This window comes from Carcharodon carcharias, chromosome 33 (genome assembly GCF_017639515.1).
Source record: "Carcharodon carcharias isolate sCarCar2 chromosome 33, sCarCar2.pri, whole genome shotgun sequence".
Classification (NCBI taxonomy): Eukaryota; Metazoa; Chordata; class Chondrichthyes; order Lamniformes; family Lamnidae; genus Carcharodon; species Carcharodon carcharias.
Window position 1 is genome coordinate 13,015,936 of NC_054499.1, and position 18,430 is coordinate 13,034,365.

Consider the following 18,430-nt stretch of genomic DNA (forward strand, 5'->3'; position numbering starts at 1 on the left):
TGCCAATTGCTGTCCCTATGGTGATAGCTTCGAGGGGTTTAATGTACCTACTTCTGTTCCTATGGTGATAGGCTCAAGGGGCTGAATGTGCCAATTGCTGTCCCTATGGTGATAGCTTCGAGGGGTTTAATGTACCTACTTCTGTTCCTATGGTGTTAGCTTCGAGGGGCTTAATGTGCGTACTGCTGTCCCTATGGTGATAGGCTCAAGGGGCTGAATGTGCCAACTGCTGTCCCTTTGTTGATAGGCATGAGGGGGCAGAATAGGCCTACTGCTGTCCCTATGGTGATAGGCTCAAGGGGCTGAATGTGCCTACTGCTGTTCCTATGGTGATAGGCATGAGGGGGCAGAATAGGCCTACTGCTGTTTGTATGGTGATAGGCTCAAGGGGCTGAATGTGCCTACTGCTGTTCCTATGGTGATAGGCATGAGGGGGCAGAATAGGCCTACTGCTGTTTGTATGGTAACAACTTTAAGTCAATGGCTGCCTCTTGTTTCTTTTTATATGGGGCTGACCAAAAGAAGGAGCAACATCCTTCCAACTTGCAACAGCTTACATTTATATAGAACCTTTCACGTAGCAAGAGATCCCAAAGTATTTCACAAGAGCGTAATTATTCAAAATGGGAGGAGCACAGAGATCTCCGAGCGCTGGAGAGATTACAGAGATAATGGGAGAGTGGTGGGGAAGGAGGCTGCAGGCAAGGCCTGGGGAGGATTTGACCACAGGGCCAAGAATTTTAAAATTGGGGTGTTGCTGGGCCAGGAGCCAACGTGGGCCAGTGAGCACCGGGAGTTACAGCCTGCTGCCAGAAGGCTGCGCAAAGCAGAGCCAACTGTGGCCATGGCTCAGGTTCTCCGATCGATTAACGCCCGCTGGCTCGGTAGGGCTGGTGGGGGGTGCAGGGTGGCGATTGGGGTGGGGTGGGATGGGGTGGGGTGCCGCTTCTTCCACAGCTCGCGCCCTCCGAGCTGAAACTGTCTTGTGCGTCTCCCTGCAGGCCCCAGACGTGAGCAGCGCGGAGGAATTCCCAATGTTTGGAACCGTGGTCGCACCGAGGCAGGCGTCCGCCTGGGGCCCGAAGAAATTCTAAGGCCTGAGCAGTCAGTAACTTTCCGAGAAAAGCTTCCAGACCAGTTAGAGAAAAAAAAAAAGATTTTTTTTTTTGTGAATCTCAGTGTTCTTTTTCTGAAGCTTTGACTTGTCACAGTTTTCTATAAAAATTGAAATGTCCAGAGGTATTAGCTGCTGTACCACTGTCCTGTGTAATAATCTGTTTCAAGAAAGAAAGACAGAAGCCATACTGCTCGGTTTGCCCTCCCCCCCGACACTCCCGCCCCGGCCGTTGCTTTCCCTTCAGGGCCACCAGGCACGCGCAGTGATGCCCGGAAGCTTCTGGTCGCAGCGCTTGAGCGTCACTGCACGACGCCGCTTCCTGCGGGTTCCCCGCGTTCACCGTCAGGGTATCAAGAGCGTCTGCGGGCTTGCAGACGGACCACGAAGACGGCTTTCCACCCCCCATCCCTCCCCCCACGCAGAGGCCCTCGTACCCACTGTCGGGTACCACAGGAATCTCAGTCACCCACCCCCACCCACCCCACACCCTCCCCCCACCCTACCCCCCCCAGAGGCCCTCGTACCCACTGTCGGGTACCACACGAATCTCAGTCACCCACCCTCTCCCCCCAGAGGCCCTCATACCCACTGTCGGGTACCACACGAATCTCAGTCACCCACTCCCCACCCTGCCCCCACCCTCCCCCCCCAGAGGCCCTCATACCCACTGTCGGGTACCACACGAATCTCAGTCACCCGCCCCCACCCACCCCCCACCCTGCCCCCCCAAGAGGCCCTCGTACCCACTGTCGGGTACCACACGAATCTCAGTCACCCACTCCCCACCCTCCCCCCCCCAGAGGCCCTCGTACCCACTGTCGGGTAGCACATGAATCTCAGTCACCCACCCCCACCCTCCCCCACCCCCCCAGAGGCCCTTACACCTGCTGTCGGGTACCACACGAATCTCAATCACCCACCCTCCCCCCCCCCCCCCCCACCAGAGGCCCTCGTACCCACTGTTGGGTACCACACGAATCTCAGTCACCCCCCCCCCCAGAGGCCCTCATACCCACTGTTGGGTACCACACGAATCTCAGTCACCCACCCTCACCCATCCCCCCCCAGAGGCTCTCGTACCCACCGTCAGGTACCACACGAATCTCAGTCACCCCCCCACCCCCAACCCCCCACTGCGTGGTCAGTCAGTGGCACTCTCCTGATGAACCGGCCCAATGTATCTTGAGACTGTCCTCTCACTCAGACACTTCCGAGGCAGTGGGCTGATTTCTTTTCTCTCTCTCTCTCTTTCTCTCTATCTCTCTCTCTCTCGAAAGCAACCCTGTCAACCTTAGTTTAAAGTCTCGCCGTGGAGCTTTTTCCCTGCCTCTCGGCGGAGTTAGGTCGTGGGCGAGGCTGGAGAGAGAGGCAGCCACAGCCCCAGCTTTGACCCACGGCTGAAGCTCGGTGTCAGGTGGAGGGGATACGGGAGGTGGAGGAGGCTGGAAGTGGGAGGGGTTGGGCAGGGGAGTGAAAAGTGTGAGCTTCCCGGGCCTCCCCTGTTTTCACCTGGACTCTCATATTTCACCCCCCACCCCGCCACAACCACCCACCCCTCCCCCCTCCCCCGACCCTTCCCTAAGCCAACTTCCCACCTTCGGGTATCTCCAACCCCTCGGAAGGACAGATTAAAGACAGGATCAGCAGGAAATGGGGATGGGTGGGTCACTGGGAGTTGGGTGGGTGGTGGGGAGGGTGGTTTTTTTAAATGACCTCACCCGACCTCCACCAGTGACAGGGGTATTTTGAAGGGGTTTTTAACCTTTCTCGAGCTGGTCTGTTTCAAACCCATCCCCCTGCCCCACACAGTCTCCGAGCTCAGGATCCTGACAGTCTGCGTTGGGGTAGAGATCAGTGTCGGCGACTGATCGCACCTTTGTCCAAAAGCCCACCGTACTCGCCAATCTCCACAAATAACCTGTGGTGCTTAAAGGTGCTGGTGAGGGGAGGAGAGCAATCGCCCTTTAAAAAGAGGCGGTGGGGGGGGGGTGGATTTCCTAGCTTGAGGCAGTCTGGAAGTTGCCTACGCTGTTTTTTTAATTTCCAAATTATAATTCACATTTCCAGACTAGCAGTGGGGGTGAGTTACGTCTTGTAAGGACAACATTTCACCATCCCAAAGGGGAGAGAGGGTCAAAGCAGTCAGCCCGGGGAGACTTGTCAGGGAAAGGAACAGCAACAACAGCTTAAGTTTACCCTTATTCCAGTTTTCCCCTCTCTCTCTCCCCCCCCCTCTCTCTCTCTCTCTCTCTCTCTGTCTCTCTGTCTCATTATTTCTTTCAGGTATCAGGGTATGACTGCTGTCAATATTGTAGGCATGCAGGATAAGCGTAGGAGCCTTGTTGACTTTGTGTGTGGGGCCGGGAGTGGGAGTATATATCCAAATCGGAAAATTTTGCAGGGATGTACTTTTCTCAAACCCGAACATGCCTCCCTTGCAACTGAGAAATCACTGTTCAAAATACAGTTGAGGTAGGCCATTCGACCCTTCGCTCAAAAAGACCCTAAACTCCCCCCCCCACAGCATCCTGTTGGCTGCTAAACAACTCCAGGCTCCCCCACCTCTACCCAAGACTTTAAACCGCGTGTCGTTCCCTCGTCATCTGAAGAATTTCTCCTCTGTCAGTATTAGCGGGCGCACCCTTGTCTGCAGGACTTTCTTCTGGAAGGACCCTATCACACACAGGCGCCCCTCCCCCAGTCAGAGGTGCTGGGGGCCAATTAAAGTAATCGAGAACCGCAATGGCGAGACTTTTGTTGGATAAAGGGCATTGTGGGATTATTGGAGTCAAGATGGCTTGAAGCATAGCTCAGCTCCAGAATGGTGGAACAGGCTTGAGGGGCTGAATGGCCTCCTCCCACTCTAGGCTCCTCCTCCTGCTGTTTCTAAAGACTTGTTTGTTTGAAACGTGTAAACCCCCTTTAATTAAAGCAACAGCCGGGGAAAGACTACACTGCTAGGGTCCTAGTGACCAACAGCGGCTTCCAGACATGAGTGTCACACCGTCTGTGCCGTCACTGAAAGGGGCTGAACTGTTCCTGTTTCATTTGCGTGTGGGCGTGTGTTTCCCGTAACTGGAAGATGGGCTTGACAGGATTTCCCTGGCTTAAATCAGCAATGGTTTTGTCTGTTTTGCTGAGTTTATGCTCCCCAGCTGCCTCAACAGTGACCCCCCCCCCCCCCCCCCCCCCCCCCTCCCCATCCCCACCAACCCGGCCTACTCACACCTCCCCCTCCCAAAAGAAAATCCTCAGTCACCGACCAGTCTTTGCCCAGCCTTCCCGGGAAAACTGCCTCACACTACACTCGATGCCCAGGCTCTGCGAAGTGACTCAGTGGTGCGAGGAATTCTCCAGCCTCCAGGTTAACCTCGACCCTATTGGGGAGGGTTAAAACGTGAGGGAAGCAAAGCACTCTGATAATAATATTCCGAGCATTTCGACAAGCTGGTTCTTGAGTTGCACTGTTACTTCATGCACATTATGCATATACCACTGGGCTTTTACACCAGTTTATACTCATTGGAAACTTCCAGCACAGAAGGAGGCCATGCAGCCCATCATGTCTGTGATGGCTCTTTGAAAGAGCAGCCGTGCTTGATCCCACACCCACGCTATTTATTCGCAACCCCTGCAAGTTCCTCATCTTAAAATCCAACTTAAAATTAGTTATGGAATGAGCCTTTTGGAACGAGCGTTCCAGATCCCTACGCCTCTCCGGGTAAAAATATTATTTACCCACCTCTTCCCCTCGTAAGTCCTTAGCCAGAATGACTGTGTGTGACCTCTCTCTGTCTACCAGTTTACCTCAGACTTTGATGCATTTTTTGTGTGTAATGCTGACCTTTATTCTCGCCCTCAGTAATCGCTGCCATCCTATTCCCACACTCCTGTGTTCCACATGACACCTCGCAGATCCAAAAGGGAGATATTGGCCCTGGGCATGTAACTGTGTTCTGCAGTCGGAGCTGTCACAGGGAGGGTAAAGACATTGCGGAACCGAGTCACAAAAAAGAGCCTCACCCTTTTGCCCACAGACCCACCGTAGTGCCCTGTTTCACCTCCTGCGCCCCCTGGATGGAGTGAACTTCAGGTCGCCAGGTCTCGTGTCTCAAGCAGGCATGGCCTAATCCGTAACTACCTTCAAACAGTATTGACAATATCTTCTAAAATGACCAACAAAGTCATCTTCACTTTTTTTTTGTTTTTTAAAAAAAATGTCTGATTTCTCGTGCGCATGGAGACCGGGCAAGGTACAGCGTGTGTGCGGGCATGCGTGTGTGTTTAAACAAGAGTGTGTGTGTGTAAATGAGTGTATGTGTGTGTGTGTGTGTGTGTATGTGCACACGTGCGTGTGTATGTATGTGTGTCCACGAGTATGTGTGTGTCTGTAAACAGATAACCAAGACTGGACCCGAAAGGCTTTTGGAGATTTGGAGAATGGCACCATTCTCTGATCTGACCACCTCTTCTCCCTCCTTGTCACTGACCACCCACCCCTCCTCCCCGCCAACAAGAATTTAGCCTTCGTTCAGACTTTTTGTCGTTTACATCTCTCTGTCTTTGTGTTAGTTCCAAACCCTTTCCCTCCCGTCAGAATGTGAAACTCTTTCAATGCAGCAGTCAAGGTCACTGAAGGAATATTTAAGCCTGGACTGTACTGTGAAGAGATGTTTGTGCAGTAGCAAAGGGTGGCATTGCGTTCTGCCAGAGCTGTGAAGTCTCAAACCCAGCCCACCCGCCACCTCTCCCTCCCCCACTGCCATAATCTACCTAAGTGCGGAACTGCACACTGTTGAAATTTAGAGGGGAGCGTTGTCTAGAAGCAATGTGATGATCCCAAGGGGGCTACGACTGTGGCCATTCTCGTTTCCTTCTGGTCAGAAGACTTGGACCTTTAGGTTATTAGAAAAATTAGAATTTACCTCCCCTTCCACTCTCCCTCCCTCCCCTTCCCCCTCCCCTCCCTTCCCTCTCTCCCTCACTCCCCCCTCCCTTCCCTCTCTCCCTTCCCTCTCTCCCTCTCCCTCCCACCCCTCTCTTCCCCACCCTCCCTCCCCTCTCTTCCCCACCCTCCCTCCCCTCTCTTCCTCTCTCCCCTCCCCGTCCTTTCTTTCCCTTTCCTCTCCCTCCCTCCCCCCTCTCCTGCTTCCCCTCTCCTCTCCTACAAAAAAAAATCCATTCACCTAATTGCATATCATAGTTGAAGTCAGTCTGCTACGACAAGCAAAAGTGAAACCCTAAAACCCACCCCTCCTTTTTTTTAAAAAAAAATTCTGTTTAATATTAAATTTAAGCTGGTTTTAAATTATTTTAAAAAAGGAGTGAGACATTGTCACTGATTTTAAGTTAAAATATAAAAACGAGAGGAGCATCTCACACCCGAACTGGAAATTGTATTGTGTGAGACAGTTAAAGGAAACGTTGAAATGGTGCAAGGAGGAAAATAAGTTAAACACTATCGGCCTTAAATATGATTGAAGAATATGCAAATGTATAGGTCACAAGGTGACACTGGACTTTTATAATTCCAAATAAAATGGAATGAGAGAATCAAGAGTTTGTGTGTCATTAGACATCGTGGTGCCTCAGTGAGACTGAGGTATATTGTCTGGCACAGCCTCTACTCCTGCAGCACTCCTGGAGCAAGACCCACCCCTCTTCACAATCACAGGATGGTTACAGCGCCGAAGGAGGCCATTCAACCCTGCTGTGTCTGTGCTGGCTCTCCAGATGAGTAATTCACCCAATGCCACACCCCCCCCACCCCCTGCCTTCTCCCTGTCACCCTGCACATTCTTCGGTTTCAGACAATAATCTATCTAATTCCCTCTTGAATGCCTCGATCGAACCTGCCCCCTCCACACTCTCATTGGCAGATCCCCCCCCTCCCCATCTGCAGATTCAGCCAATTGCAGCTAAGTTGACCTCAGCACCCACCCGGGCACTCGCCTAGAATGGAATGTCCCAGGAATCCCCGCAATGTTGGGGGGTGTGGGGGGGAGCAGTTGGATGTCGGGTCTGATGCTTTTGCAGTTGAAAAGCCTGCTGCTACTCACTGGCTGCTTGTCACCCAGTAGAAGCCAATGACCAGCCATGTTGCATCAGCCACACATGGCACTGATAGTCCTAGAAAACACCTTGTGTATGATACAGGCAGAGGGACATCACGTGAGGGTGTCAAACAACTACTGCCACTCGGAAACCAAGGAAGTAAAGCAGCCGCCACTATCAAAAAATGCTCGTGCTTTCTGTTTTTGGACATAACTTTTTACCATAAAAGACACAAAAAAAGGATTAAAGTTCACATGCGTACGTCATACAAATAACTACCATGACCACATGCTACCCTTATTTATTTACTAATGGGAAAGGCCGCCTTTGGATTCACAGTTTATTCACATCTGGATTCACAATTTTCCATAGCTAGATTCCCAAATTATCCACATCTGAACTCCCATTTTATTCACACCAGGATTCCTAAATTATCCACCTCTGGACTCAATTTGCAAGCGGAAAATTACAAGTGGGCTCAGGGGACTGGTTAGCACTGGCCCCCAGGCTCATGTGACAGGTGAACCTCCGAGTGTTGTCTGGGCTGATTCAGCCTGAGGCAATGGTGTAGTGGTACTGTCACTGGGCTAGTGTTCCAGAGACCCAGGGTAATGCTCTGGGGACCCGGGTTCATTAGAAATCTGGAATTAAAAGTCTAATGGTGACCATGAAACCATTGCCGATTGTCATAAAACCCCACCTGGTTCACTAATGCCCCTTTAGGGAAAGAAATCTGCCCTCCATGTGTCTGGCCTACATGTGACCCCAGACCCACAGCAATGTGGTTGACTCTTAAAAATGCCCTCTGAACAAGGGCAATTATGAATGGGCAATAAATGCTGGCCTAGCCAGTGACGCCCATATCCCATGAATGAATATTTATAAAAAGGTTCCATACTGCGAAAGCCAGTGCTGACGAGATGTGGCTGCCCCCCCCACCACTTCCAAGACACAAGTAGAGATGAGGATGAAATAGCGCTCACTAAGAAGACTGAGTAACGTAGTCAGTTTCGGGACATTGTCATTTCATCTCAGGATCGTGGATTCAAACCCAGCCCAAATCAGTGGGAGGAACCCCCAACGAGTTTTGTGTGTAAAATGGGTCTGGGACAAAATGTCCCTATTTCATACCAGGACGGAGTTCTACAGCCTCAAAATGCCTGCAAATAGATTTTTGTTCATTTTCAGCAGCACTGGCTAGGCCAACATTTACTGCCCATCGCTAATTGCCCTTGAGAAAGTGGTGGTGAGCTGCCTTCTTGAACCGCTGCAGTCCACGTGGTGTAGGTACACCCACAGTCTGTTAGAATTTTGACTCAAGGACCAGTCGATGTATATGGTCAGGTCAGGTCGGTGCATGGCTTGAAGGGGAACTTGCAGAGGTGGTGGTGTTCCTATACATCTGCTGCCCTTGTCTTTCTAGGTAGTAGAGGTCACAGGTTAAGGAGATGCTGTCGAAGGAGCCTTGGTGAATTGCTGCAGTGCAACTTGTAGGTGCCTTTAAAGAGCAGAAGGGCTCTGAACATCAGGCTGAGACCTCATTGGATGTGGGTGTCTCTGACAAGGCCAGCATTTGTTGCCCATCCCTAACTGCCTCTTGAACTGAATGGCTGTGGGTCTGGAGTCACATGTAGGCCAGATCAGCTAAGGATGGCAGATTTCCTTCCCTAAAGGATATTAGTGAACTAGATAGTTTTTTTTTAAAACAGTGATCAATGATAGTTGGTCACCATTATTGAGACCAGCTTTATATTATAGATTTATTAATTGAATTTAAATTCCACCAGCTGCTGTGGTGGGATTTGAACCCATGCCTTGGGAGCATTAGCCTGGACCTCTAGATTAGTAGTCCAGTGACATTACCACTGCGCCACCTGAGCTTGAGACCAGGGCCACCAACAGGTAGGTCTGGAGCTATATTAAGGGAGAGAGGAGATTGATTTGAGGCCCTGCACCTTCCCCCAACTCCTGCCCCTACGGTATGGTAACCCTAACTGATAGGCACAGTGGAAGGTCATTCAGCCCTTCAAGCCTGTCCCACCATTCAGTGAGATCATGGCCGATCTGTACCACTGACCCAGCGACAGTGAAGGAATGGTGATATATTTCCAAGTCAGGATGGTGAGTGACTTGGTTGGGAATTTCCAGGTGGCAGTGTTCCACCTGTGTCTGCTGCTCTAGATGGTAGAGGTGGCGGGTTTGGAAGGTGCTGTCGAAGGAGCCTTGCATCTTGTAGATGGTACACACACTGCTGCTGCTGTGCGTCGGTGGTGGAGGGAGTGAATGTTTGTGGATGTGGTGCCAATCAAGCTGGGCTGCTTTGTCCTGGATGGTGTCGAGCTTCTTGAGTGTTGTGGGAGCTGCGTTTATCCAGGCAAGTGGTGAGTATTCCATCACACTCCTGACTTGTGCCTTGTAGATGGTGGACAGGCTTTGGGGAGTCAGGAGGTGAGTTACTCACGACAGAATGCCCAGCCTCTGACCTGCTCTTGTAGCCACAGTATTTATATGGCTGGTCTAGTTCAATTTCTGGTCAATGGTAACCCCCAGGATGTTGATAGTGGGGAATTCAATGATGGTGATGCCATTGAATGTCAAGGTGTGATGGTTAGATTCTTTCTTGTTAGAAATGGTTATTGCCTGGCATTTGTGTGGCATGAATATTACTTGTCAAATATCAGCCCAAGCCTGGATATTGTCCAGTTCTTTCTGCCTATGGACACAGACTGTTTCAGTACCTGAGGAGTTGCAAATGGTGCTGAACATTGTGCAATCCCCACTTCTGACCTTATGATGGATGAAACAGCTGATCTTGGGGCCTAGGACACTACCCTGAGGAACTCCTGCAGTGATGTCCTGGAACTCAGATGATTGACCTCAAACAACCACATCCTTTGAGCTGATTCCCAGTGACTCCAGTATTGCTCGGGCTCCTTGATGCCACACTCGGTCAAATGCTGCCTTGATGTCAAAGGCAGTCACTCTCACCTCACCATGAAAAAAACCTTTTGGAAACATTTATACTCTTTTTTTTGTCTTGTCTTGTTGACTTCTACATAAAATATTATTCTCCCTAATTCTAGGGCATGATGGTCATAATATTTAGCTCCCTGTGCTGGGGAGCATGGAGAAGGAATCAGCCCAGGATCCTGTTCCTGATCATTGTCCAGTACTCAGTACTGTAAAGTGTTCCATGTTTATACTTACTGTGTTTAAATATGGTGCTTACATTTCCTCTAGCAAACTGTAACGCGCTCCCAGAATCCGCTAACCCCATCCTATAACTTACCCCTTCAGGAAAACACCTTCCCACAGCAAGGAAGTCAGTTATTGTAAAACAATGCATGTGTTGTGAGCAATGCCACTGGAGGTCTAGTCAGTGGAACTAGCTGAGTTGCTCTAGCAGTGAGTCGGCATGGACACGACAGGCCAAATGGCCTCCATCTGCGCCCTAACCGTTCTATGATTCCATATGATCTGTATAAGAAGCGTCAGTCGCATGCCGGGAGTTACATGTGTACATTTCTGCGTCACGTTTTAAGAAAAATACCTGAAACATTGAAGTTAAACAAATCATTACTTGTTAGTTCCCACTGACCTTAGGGAGCAGGCTGAATTTACAAGCATCTGCCAATCTACAGAAAAACCTCCTCGGGATATAACAAGAGATATGCCAGAAAATAAAAGACCACTCAGAACTTTCAAAGCACTTGTTCAAGGTGATAATTTAGCTCTCAAGTGGTTTCATTTATAAGTGTTTGGATCAGAGTGATACTTTAACATGAATTTAATGGACAATCTGTAGATAATTTGGCACCTAGCAAATTCAGCCAACTGCCTGGAACAGATGAATGTAACATTTGAGGTTGAAATCACTGACTCAGAATGCTGAAGGACTAATTCCATGGATCCAGTTCACCCGATAGGGAGTAGCACTCACAGATAACGATCAAAGGTCCCCCGATTGCTCGTGACATGCTCCCTGTGGGCGTTGCCCCTTGCTGGGAGATTGTGGAATCCCAAGTGTCCCCGCAGATTGCGTGACCGCTTTGCAGTCCACCTCTGTTCATTCTACAAGTATGACTCCGCGCTTCCAGTTGCCTGTCATTTTAATTCTCCACCTTGCTCCCACTCTGACATCCCTGTCCTTGGCCTGCTCCAGTGTTCCAGTGAAAGTCAACACAAGCTCATGGAACAGCACCTCATTTTTCAACTCCGCACTGCACAGCCTTCTGGACTCAACATCCAGTTCAACAACTTTAGATTATAACCTCTGCCTTCATTTTGTTCTATTTTGTTTTCTCTTTTTCTGGCCTTTGTCTCATTTCTTTCTTTATCCCTTTACGTTGCATCCTGATGGTTTTATGTAGCCATTCACCCCTTATTTGGATACAACCTTTGTTTTTTTACTATATCCAATACCACTCTCTTTGGCTGTTGCACCATGAAATCTCTTGTTGAAAAAAAGAGACATATCAAAGCTTTTCATCTTTTATTCATCAGGATATTCACAAGAGTGCCAAATGTAAAGGGAACAACAATTTATACTTCATGAAAAGAGAGTGCTGGCTGGTTGGCAAGTGGACGCTGATTAGTACAAGCTTTGCCATGGAGAATGCACCACTTAGCCAATGACTGACAGTTAACTGCCAAGCTTTGTTTAAATTAATTTAACAAGCAACACATTAAACAAAGCTTGGCAATTAACTGTCTGTCATTGGTTAATTGGTGCATTCATCATGACAACACCTCTACCAATCAGAGTCCACTTGCCAACCAATCAGCACTCTCCTCATGAATTATAAATTGCTGTTCCCTTTACATTTGGTATTCTTGCGAATGTCCTGATGAGTGCAAGATGAAAAGCTTCGACATGTCTCATTTTTTCAGCGATACTGAAGTTCAGAGCTGTCAAATAACTAGTAAATCTCTTGTTATTTGATCTCCCCATTCCTCCACCCTATTGGAGACCTTCTCCTTTGTTCTTCCCACCCCATCTCCTCTTCCACTGGCTTAAAAACTGTTACATTTTGACCTTTCTTCAGCTCTGATGAAAGGTCATCTCGACTTGAAACGATAAATCTGTCTCTCTCCACAGATGCTGCCTGACCTGCTGAGTTTTTCCAGCATTTTTTTTTGTTTTTATTTCAGTTTTACAGCATCTGCAGGATTTTGCTTTTGTTTTATGCCAGTTGTCCCTTGGCTGGTAAGGGCATCAGCTGGTATGGATCTGAACGCCCCCAAGGGGGTTCCGGACCCGCATCTTCTTCTGACCTCGTAGATTTTCTACAATTGTCCGCAGTGCCACAGGGGAATAATCAGCCATTCCCGATGATCCTAGCTGGGAAAGGCATGAGGCTGGACATCAGAGCAGGAGGTGGCCATTCAATTAGATGTTGGCTGATCTTTACCCCAACTCCCATCTACCCGCCTTAGTTCTGTAAGCCTCAACACTGTGAAGAGGATCCAAATTGATTGGTGAAGTTGAAACCAAGGCACAGAGTTTTTCCTTATAGAGAGAATTTATTGACTTGTTCAGTCTTACAGCTCTCCTCACCCATACCCAGTGTCCCAGCTGTCCCCATTTATATGTGCTCAATGTACTTAGTTAAACAATACCTACAGATGTGTATCCTAACAATATATTTAACATACCATTAACAAATACCCATGCCTAAAATCTGCAAAGTGCATTTACATAGCGCCTTTAATGTAATAAATTGGCCCAGGAGTGATTAGCAAACAGCATTTGATGCTGAGCCACATAAGGACGTGTTAGGACAGGGGACCGGAAGCTTGATGAGCTTTTAGGGAGCATCTTAAGGGAGGTAGCGAGGCAGAGAGGTTTAGGGAGGGAATTCTAGAGCTTAGGGTCTAGGCAGCTGAAGGCACGGCCGCCAATGGCAGAGCGATGGAAATCCTCAATGCTCAAGAGGCCTTGATTGGAGGAGTGCAGAGATCTCAGAGGGTTGTGTGGCCGGAGGAGGTAAGAACATAAGAAATAGGAGCAGGGGTAGACCACACAGCCATTGACCCTGCTTTGCCATTCGATACAATCGTGGCTGATTTTGGGCTTTGATTCCATTTTCCCGCCTGCTCTCTATTTCCCTTAATTCCCTGAGAGATCAAAAATCTGTCCATCCCAGCCTTAAATGTACTCAACAATGTAGCATCCACAACCCCCTGGGGTAGAGAATTCCAAAGATTCACAACCCTCTGAGTGAAGTAGTTTCACCTCATCTCAGTCGTAAATGGTGGGCCTCCTCATCCTGAGACTGTGCACGCCGTGTTTTAGATTCTCCGACCAGCGGAAACAATCTCAGCGTCAGAATTTTGTAGGCTTCAATGAGATCGCCTCTCATTCTTCTCAACTCCGGAGAACGTAAGCCCAATTCATTCAGCCTCTCATCGTTGGAGAGACAGGGAGGGGAGAGGTTGTGGAGGGGTTCGAACCGGATGGGTTGAGAATTTTTTAAAAATCGCTTTCTATTCTGAAGTAAAGGTTTGCCTGGGCACCATGGGTTTGGCGCAGGATGCCTCATGGTAACAGCTGGGTTTGGCATTATAGCACACCGTGTATTTCTCCAAGCAACGGTAACAGAATCGATTGGCGCAGTTCCTGCAATTAACATACTTGCAGCCCCCTGTGTGGGAGATCAAGGCTTTGCACTGGGGACATGCCCGCACCACTGGGCACCCATTGACTGACAGCAGCGGGTCAGTTATCAAAGGGCAGGAGAGTAACAGCGCCACCATTTTGCAGGACTTCCTCTTGCAGCCGGCTCCGTGCAGTGACCGTCCTCTCCACCTCCTCATGCAGCTCCAGCAGAACCAGTAGGGGTTTCCCCTATTCTCAGGGCAGGCCGGACACTTGGTGCTAAAGTCCTCCACGTCCAACCTCTGCACGAGGAGACTGCACTTTGGACACTGTGGATGAGAGCACCAACAGCAGAGTTAGGAACCGTCCCCGCCATTATCTGCAGTGCAGCAACTCGCCAAGGCTCCTTTGATGGGACCACTCAAACCAATACCCAAGAAACTCGACACCATCCAGGACAAAGCAGCCCTGCTTGATTGGCACCCCATCCACAAACATTCACTCCCTCCACCACCGACGCACAGTAGCAGCAGTGTGTGTACCATCTACAAGATGCACTGCAGCAACTCACCAAGGCTCCCTAAACAGCACCTCCCAAACCCATGACCGCTACCATCTAGCAGGACAAGGGCAGCTGATAGATGGGAACATCACCAACTGGAAGTTCCCCTCCAAGTCACTCACCATCCTGACTTGGAAATATATCGGCCGCTCCTTCACTGTCGCTGGGTCAAAATCCTGGAACTCCCTCCCTAACTGCACTGTGGGTGTACCTACACCACATGGACTGCAGCGGTTCAAGAAGGTGGCTCACCACCACCTTCTCAAGGGGCAATTAGGGATGGGCAATAAATACGCCCACATCCCACGAACGAATTGAGACAAAATAGCTATAATTAACCATCTTATTTAAGAACATAAGGAATAGGAGCAGGAGTAGACCACTCGGCCCATCGAGCCTGCTCCGCCATTCCACATGGTCATAACTAATCTTTGGCTTCAATTCCATTTTCTCGCCTGCTCCTCATATCCCTTCACTCCCTGAGAGACCAAAAATCTGTCTATCCCAGCCTTAAATATATTCAACGATGGAGCATCCACAACCCTCTGGGGTAGAGAATTCCAAAGATTCATAACCCTCTGAGTGAAGAAATTTCTCCTCATCTCAGTCCCTAAACGATCAGCCTCTTATCCTGAGACTGTGCCCCCGTGTTTCAGAATCTCCGACCAGCGGAAACAATCTCTCAGCGTCCACCCTATCAAAACCCCTTCAGAATCGTGTAGGTTTCAATGAGATCACCTCTCATTCTTCTAAACTCCAGGGAATATAGGCCCAGTTTACTCAGCCTCTCATTGTAGGACCACCCCCCCTCATCCCAGGGACCAATTTAGTGAACCTTCGCTGTACCGCCCCCAATGCGAGTATGTCCTTCCTTAGACATGGACACCAAAGCTAGGGGGATAGAATCAAAAAGCAGAGAGGTTATGTTATACTGATATAGAACCTTAGATCACGCTTGGAGCACTGTGTAAAGGTCTGGTCTCCATGTTATAAAAAGGGTAGAGAGGCATCTGGAGAAGATGCACAAAAGATTTACCAGAATGATACCAGAACTTGTCAGGAAAGGCTGAACAGGCTGGGGCTCTTTTCTCTGGGAAAGAGAAGGCTGTGAGGTGACCCGATAGAGATCCTTTCCCCAGAAGAGTTTTTGGTAAAGCAGTTCCTACTTGTGGACGAGATCAGAACTCGGGGCCATAAAAATAAGACAGTTGCTAATAAATCTAATCGGGAATTCAGGAGAAACCTCTTTACCCAGGGAACGGTGAATATGTGAAACTCACTACCCGTGGTTGAGGTGAATATACATTTAACGGGAAGCTTTCCTTTTACTCATTCATGAGATGTGGGTTTTGCTGGCTAGGCCAGTATTTATTGCCCATCTCTAATTGCCCCTTGAGAAGGTGGTGGTGAGCTGCCTTCTTGAGCCGCTGCAGTCCATGTGGTGTAGGTACACCCACCGTGCTGTTAGGGAGGGGGTTCCAGGATTTTGACCCAGCGACAGTGAAGGAACGGCCGATATATTTCCAAGTCAGGATGGTGAGTGGCTTGGAGGGGAACTTGCAGGTGGTGGTGTTTCCATGTGTCTGTTGCCCTTGTCCCTCTAGATGGTAGTGGTGGTGGGTTTGGAAGGTGCTGTTGAAGAAGCCTTGGTGAGTTGCTGCAGTGCTGGATAAAGACATGAGGGAGAAGGGAATGAAAGGATGGGGTGAGATGAAGGATGGGTGAGAGAAGGCTTGGGTGGAGCACAAAGACCAACTTGGACTTTATGGGGTTGAATGGCCTATTTCAGTGCTATAAGTTCCATTTTTTCACAGGATGTGGGCATAGCTGGCTAGGTCAGTATTTATTGCCCATCAGCGGAGTGGCTTGATAGGCTATTGCAGAGGGCAGTTAAGAATCAGCCACATTGCTGTGGGTCTGGAGTCACATGTAGGCCAGACTAGCTAAGGACAGCAGATTTCCTTCCTTAAAGGGCATTAGTGAACCAGATGGGGTTTTGGAATAACCCAAGGTTTGGTGACCTGGTCACCATTACTGAGACTGGCTTTTTAATTTCAGATTTTATTACTTGAATTTAAATTCCACTGGCTGCCCGTGGTGGGATTTGAACCCGTGTCCCCAGAGCATTAGCCTCGGCCTCTGGATTTCTGGTCCAGCGACATTCCCGCTGGGCCACGACCTCCCCTTGTAATTTACTCTGGAGGTTTCACTCTGATCGCAAGGATATGCGAGTGTGCAATGTGAATCGATTCTGACTGCGTTCGCAGCCTTTGCCCCCATCTCAAAACGAGGCAATGCCCCTCCAGCGTCTGCCTTTCGTACCTTCTTGAAAGAGTCGGTGTCGTTCTCCACCCGTCGCAAGATCTGCTCCTCGTAGAGCCCTTGTTCAGCCGGCGAGAACAGCGCTAGACTGCGTACCTCCTGCCACATCCACCCCTGCTTGCACGCGGGACAGTTGAGCTTGTAGACTCCCTGCGGAGAGACAACTCTCAGAAGGCCCCTTCACAGAGAAAAGATTTTGCCGATTCTATCTGCTGACTTACAACGACAGTTCGCATTTATATAGCGCCTTTAACATGGTAAACCAGCCCAGGGCGCTTCACAGGAGCCACAGAAGGAGATATTTGGGAAGGGTGACCAAATGCTTGGTCAATTCGATAAGGGAAGGAGGAGAGAGAGAGAGGCAGAAGCAGAATCATTGGGTACTTTTAAGGTAGAGGTAGATAGATTCTTGATAAGCAAGGGGGGGAATGAAAGGTTATCAGGGGTAGGCGGGAACGTGGGGTTGAGGTTACAGTCAGGTCAGCCATGATCTCTTTGAATGGCGGAGCAAGCTTGAGGGGCTGAGAGAGCCACCCATTGAGCCAAGGAAGGAAAGGCTGGACCTACAGTGGAATGCACGTTAGTTGGTGGGATAGCATTGGCCTTGATACCCTGGTAGAAAGATGAACTGAAGGGTAGTTGCCAACTGTGGAATCCTACAGCTCAGAAAGTGATCATTTGGCCCATTGTGGCCCTGCTAGCTCTTAGCAAGTTATATCCAATGAAATTATATCCTCCTTTAAACCTCCTCTGCTCTAAAGAGAACAAGAGGAGGTTCACGAGAATGATCCCAGGAATGAAAGGCTTAATAGATGAGGAACGTCTGAGGACTCTGGGTCTATACTCGATGGAGTTTAGAAGGATGAGGGGGGGATCTGATTGAAACTTACAGAATACTGAAAGGCCTGGATAGAGTGGACGTGGGGAAGGTGTTTCCATTAGTAGGAGAGACTAGGACCCGAGGGAACAGCCTCAGAGTAAAGGGAAGACCTTTTAGAACAGAGATGAGGAGAAACTTCTTTAGCCAGAGAGTGGTGAATCTATGGAATTCATTGCCACAGAAGGCTGTGGAGGCCAGGTCATTGAATGTATTTAAGACCGAGATAGATAGGTTCTTGATTGGTAAGGGGATCAAAGGTTACGGGGAGAAGGCGGGAGAATGGAGTTGATAAACTTATCAGCCATGATTGAATGGTGGAACAGACTCGATGGGCTGAATGGCCTAATTTCTGCTCCTATGTCTTATGGTCTAGTCCCAGCTTCTCCACAGAAGTGAAGTCCCTCCGTTTCTTTTAATCTTTCATGGGATGTGGGCATCACTGGCTAGGCCAGCATTTGTTGTCCATCCCTAATTGCCTTTGAACTGAGTGGGCTCGCTCGGCCATTTCAGAGGGGCAGTTAAGAGTCAACCACATTTGCTGTGGGTCTGGAGTCCCATGTAGGCCAGACCGGGTAAGGACGGCAGATTTCCTTCCCTAAGGAGGCGATAGTGAACCAGATGGAGTTTTTACAACCATCGATCGTTGTCATGGGTCACCATTACTGAGGCTCGCTTTTAATTTAGATCTTTAAAAAATTCCACCAGCTGCCATGCGGGATTTGAACCTGTGTCCCCAGAGGATTAGCCTGGGCCTCTGGATTACTAGTCCAGTGACATCACTCAGCTACCATCTTTCCTCCTTGGATAGGGGGTTGCTGCAGGGTCAGGGCAGCGCCCCTGGGACCATTCTAGTGAAATCTCCTCTGCATCCTTTCCAAGGCCCTGACACCCTCGGGG

At 49.4% G+C, this 18,430-nt stretch overlaps 2 protein-coding genes across 8 annotated transcripts in view; one reads left to right on the forward strand and one right to left on the reverse strand.

Moving 5' to 3' along the window:
- The window catches only part of hdlbpb (high density lipoprotein binding protein b), a 100,423-nt gene extending 99,184 nt beyond the window's left edge, over positions 1 to 1,239 (forward strand). For all 7 annotated transcript variants that reach the window (XM_041178858.1, XM_041178861.1, XM_041178859.1 and 4 more), the window contains one exon: positions 1,002 to 1,239. In XM_041178858.1, the coding sequence (XP_041034792.1) occupies positions 1,002 to 1,094 (93 nt within the window). In that variant the 3' untranslated portion in view covers positions 1,095 to 1,239. The remainder of the gene's footprint in view (positions 1 to 1,001) is intronic.
- Positions 1,240 to 13,657: 12,418 nt separating this feature from the next.
- LOC121272248 (probable E3 ubiquitin-protein ligase RNF217) lies at positions 13,658 to 16,776 on the reverse strand. The gene is made up of 2 exons (XM_041178777.1): positions 16,654 to 16,776; positions 13,658 to 14,098 (listed from the first exon to the last, which is right to left on the reverse strand). Exons 1-2 carry the CDS (start codon positions 16,759 to 16,761, stop codon positions 13,658 to 13,660), a joined length of 549 nt encoding a protein of 182 aa, XP_041034711.1. The 5' UTR covers positions 16,762 to 16,776.
- Positions 16,777 to 18,430: the final 1,654 nt, after the last annotated feature.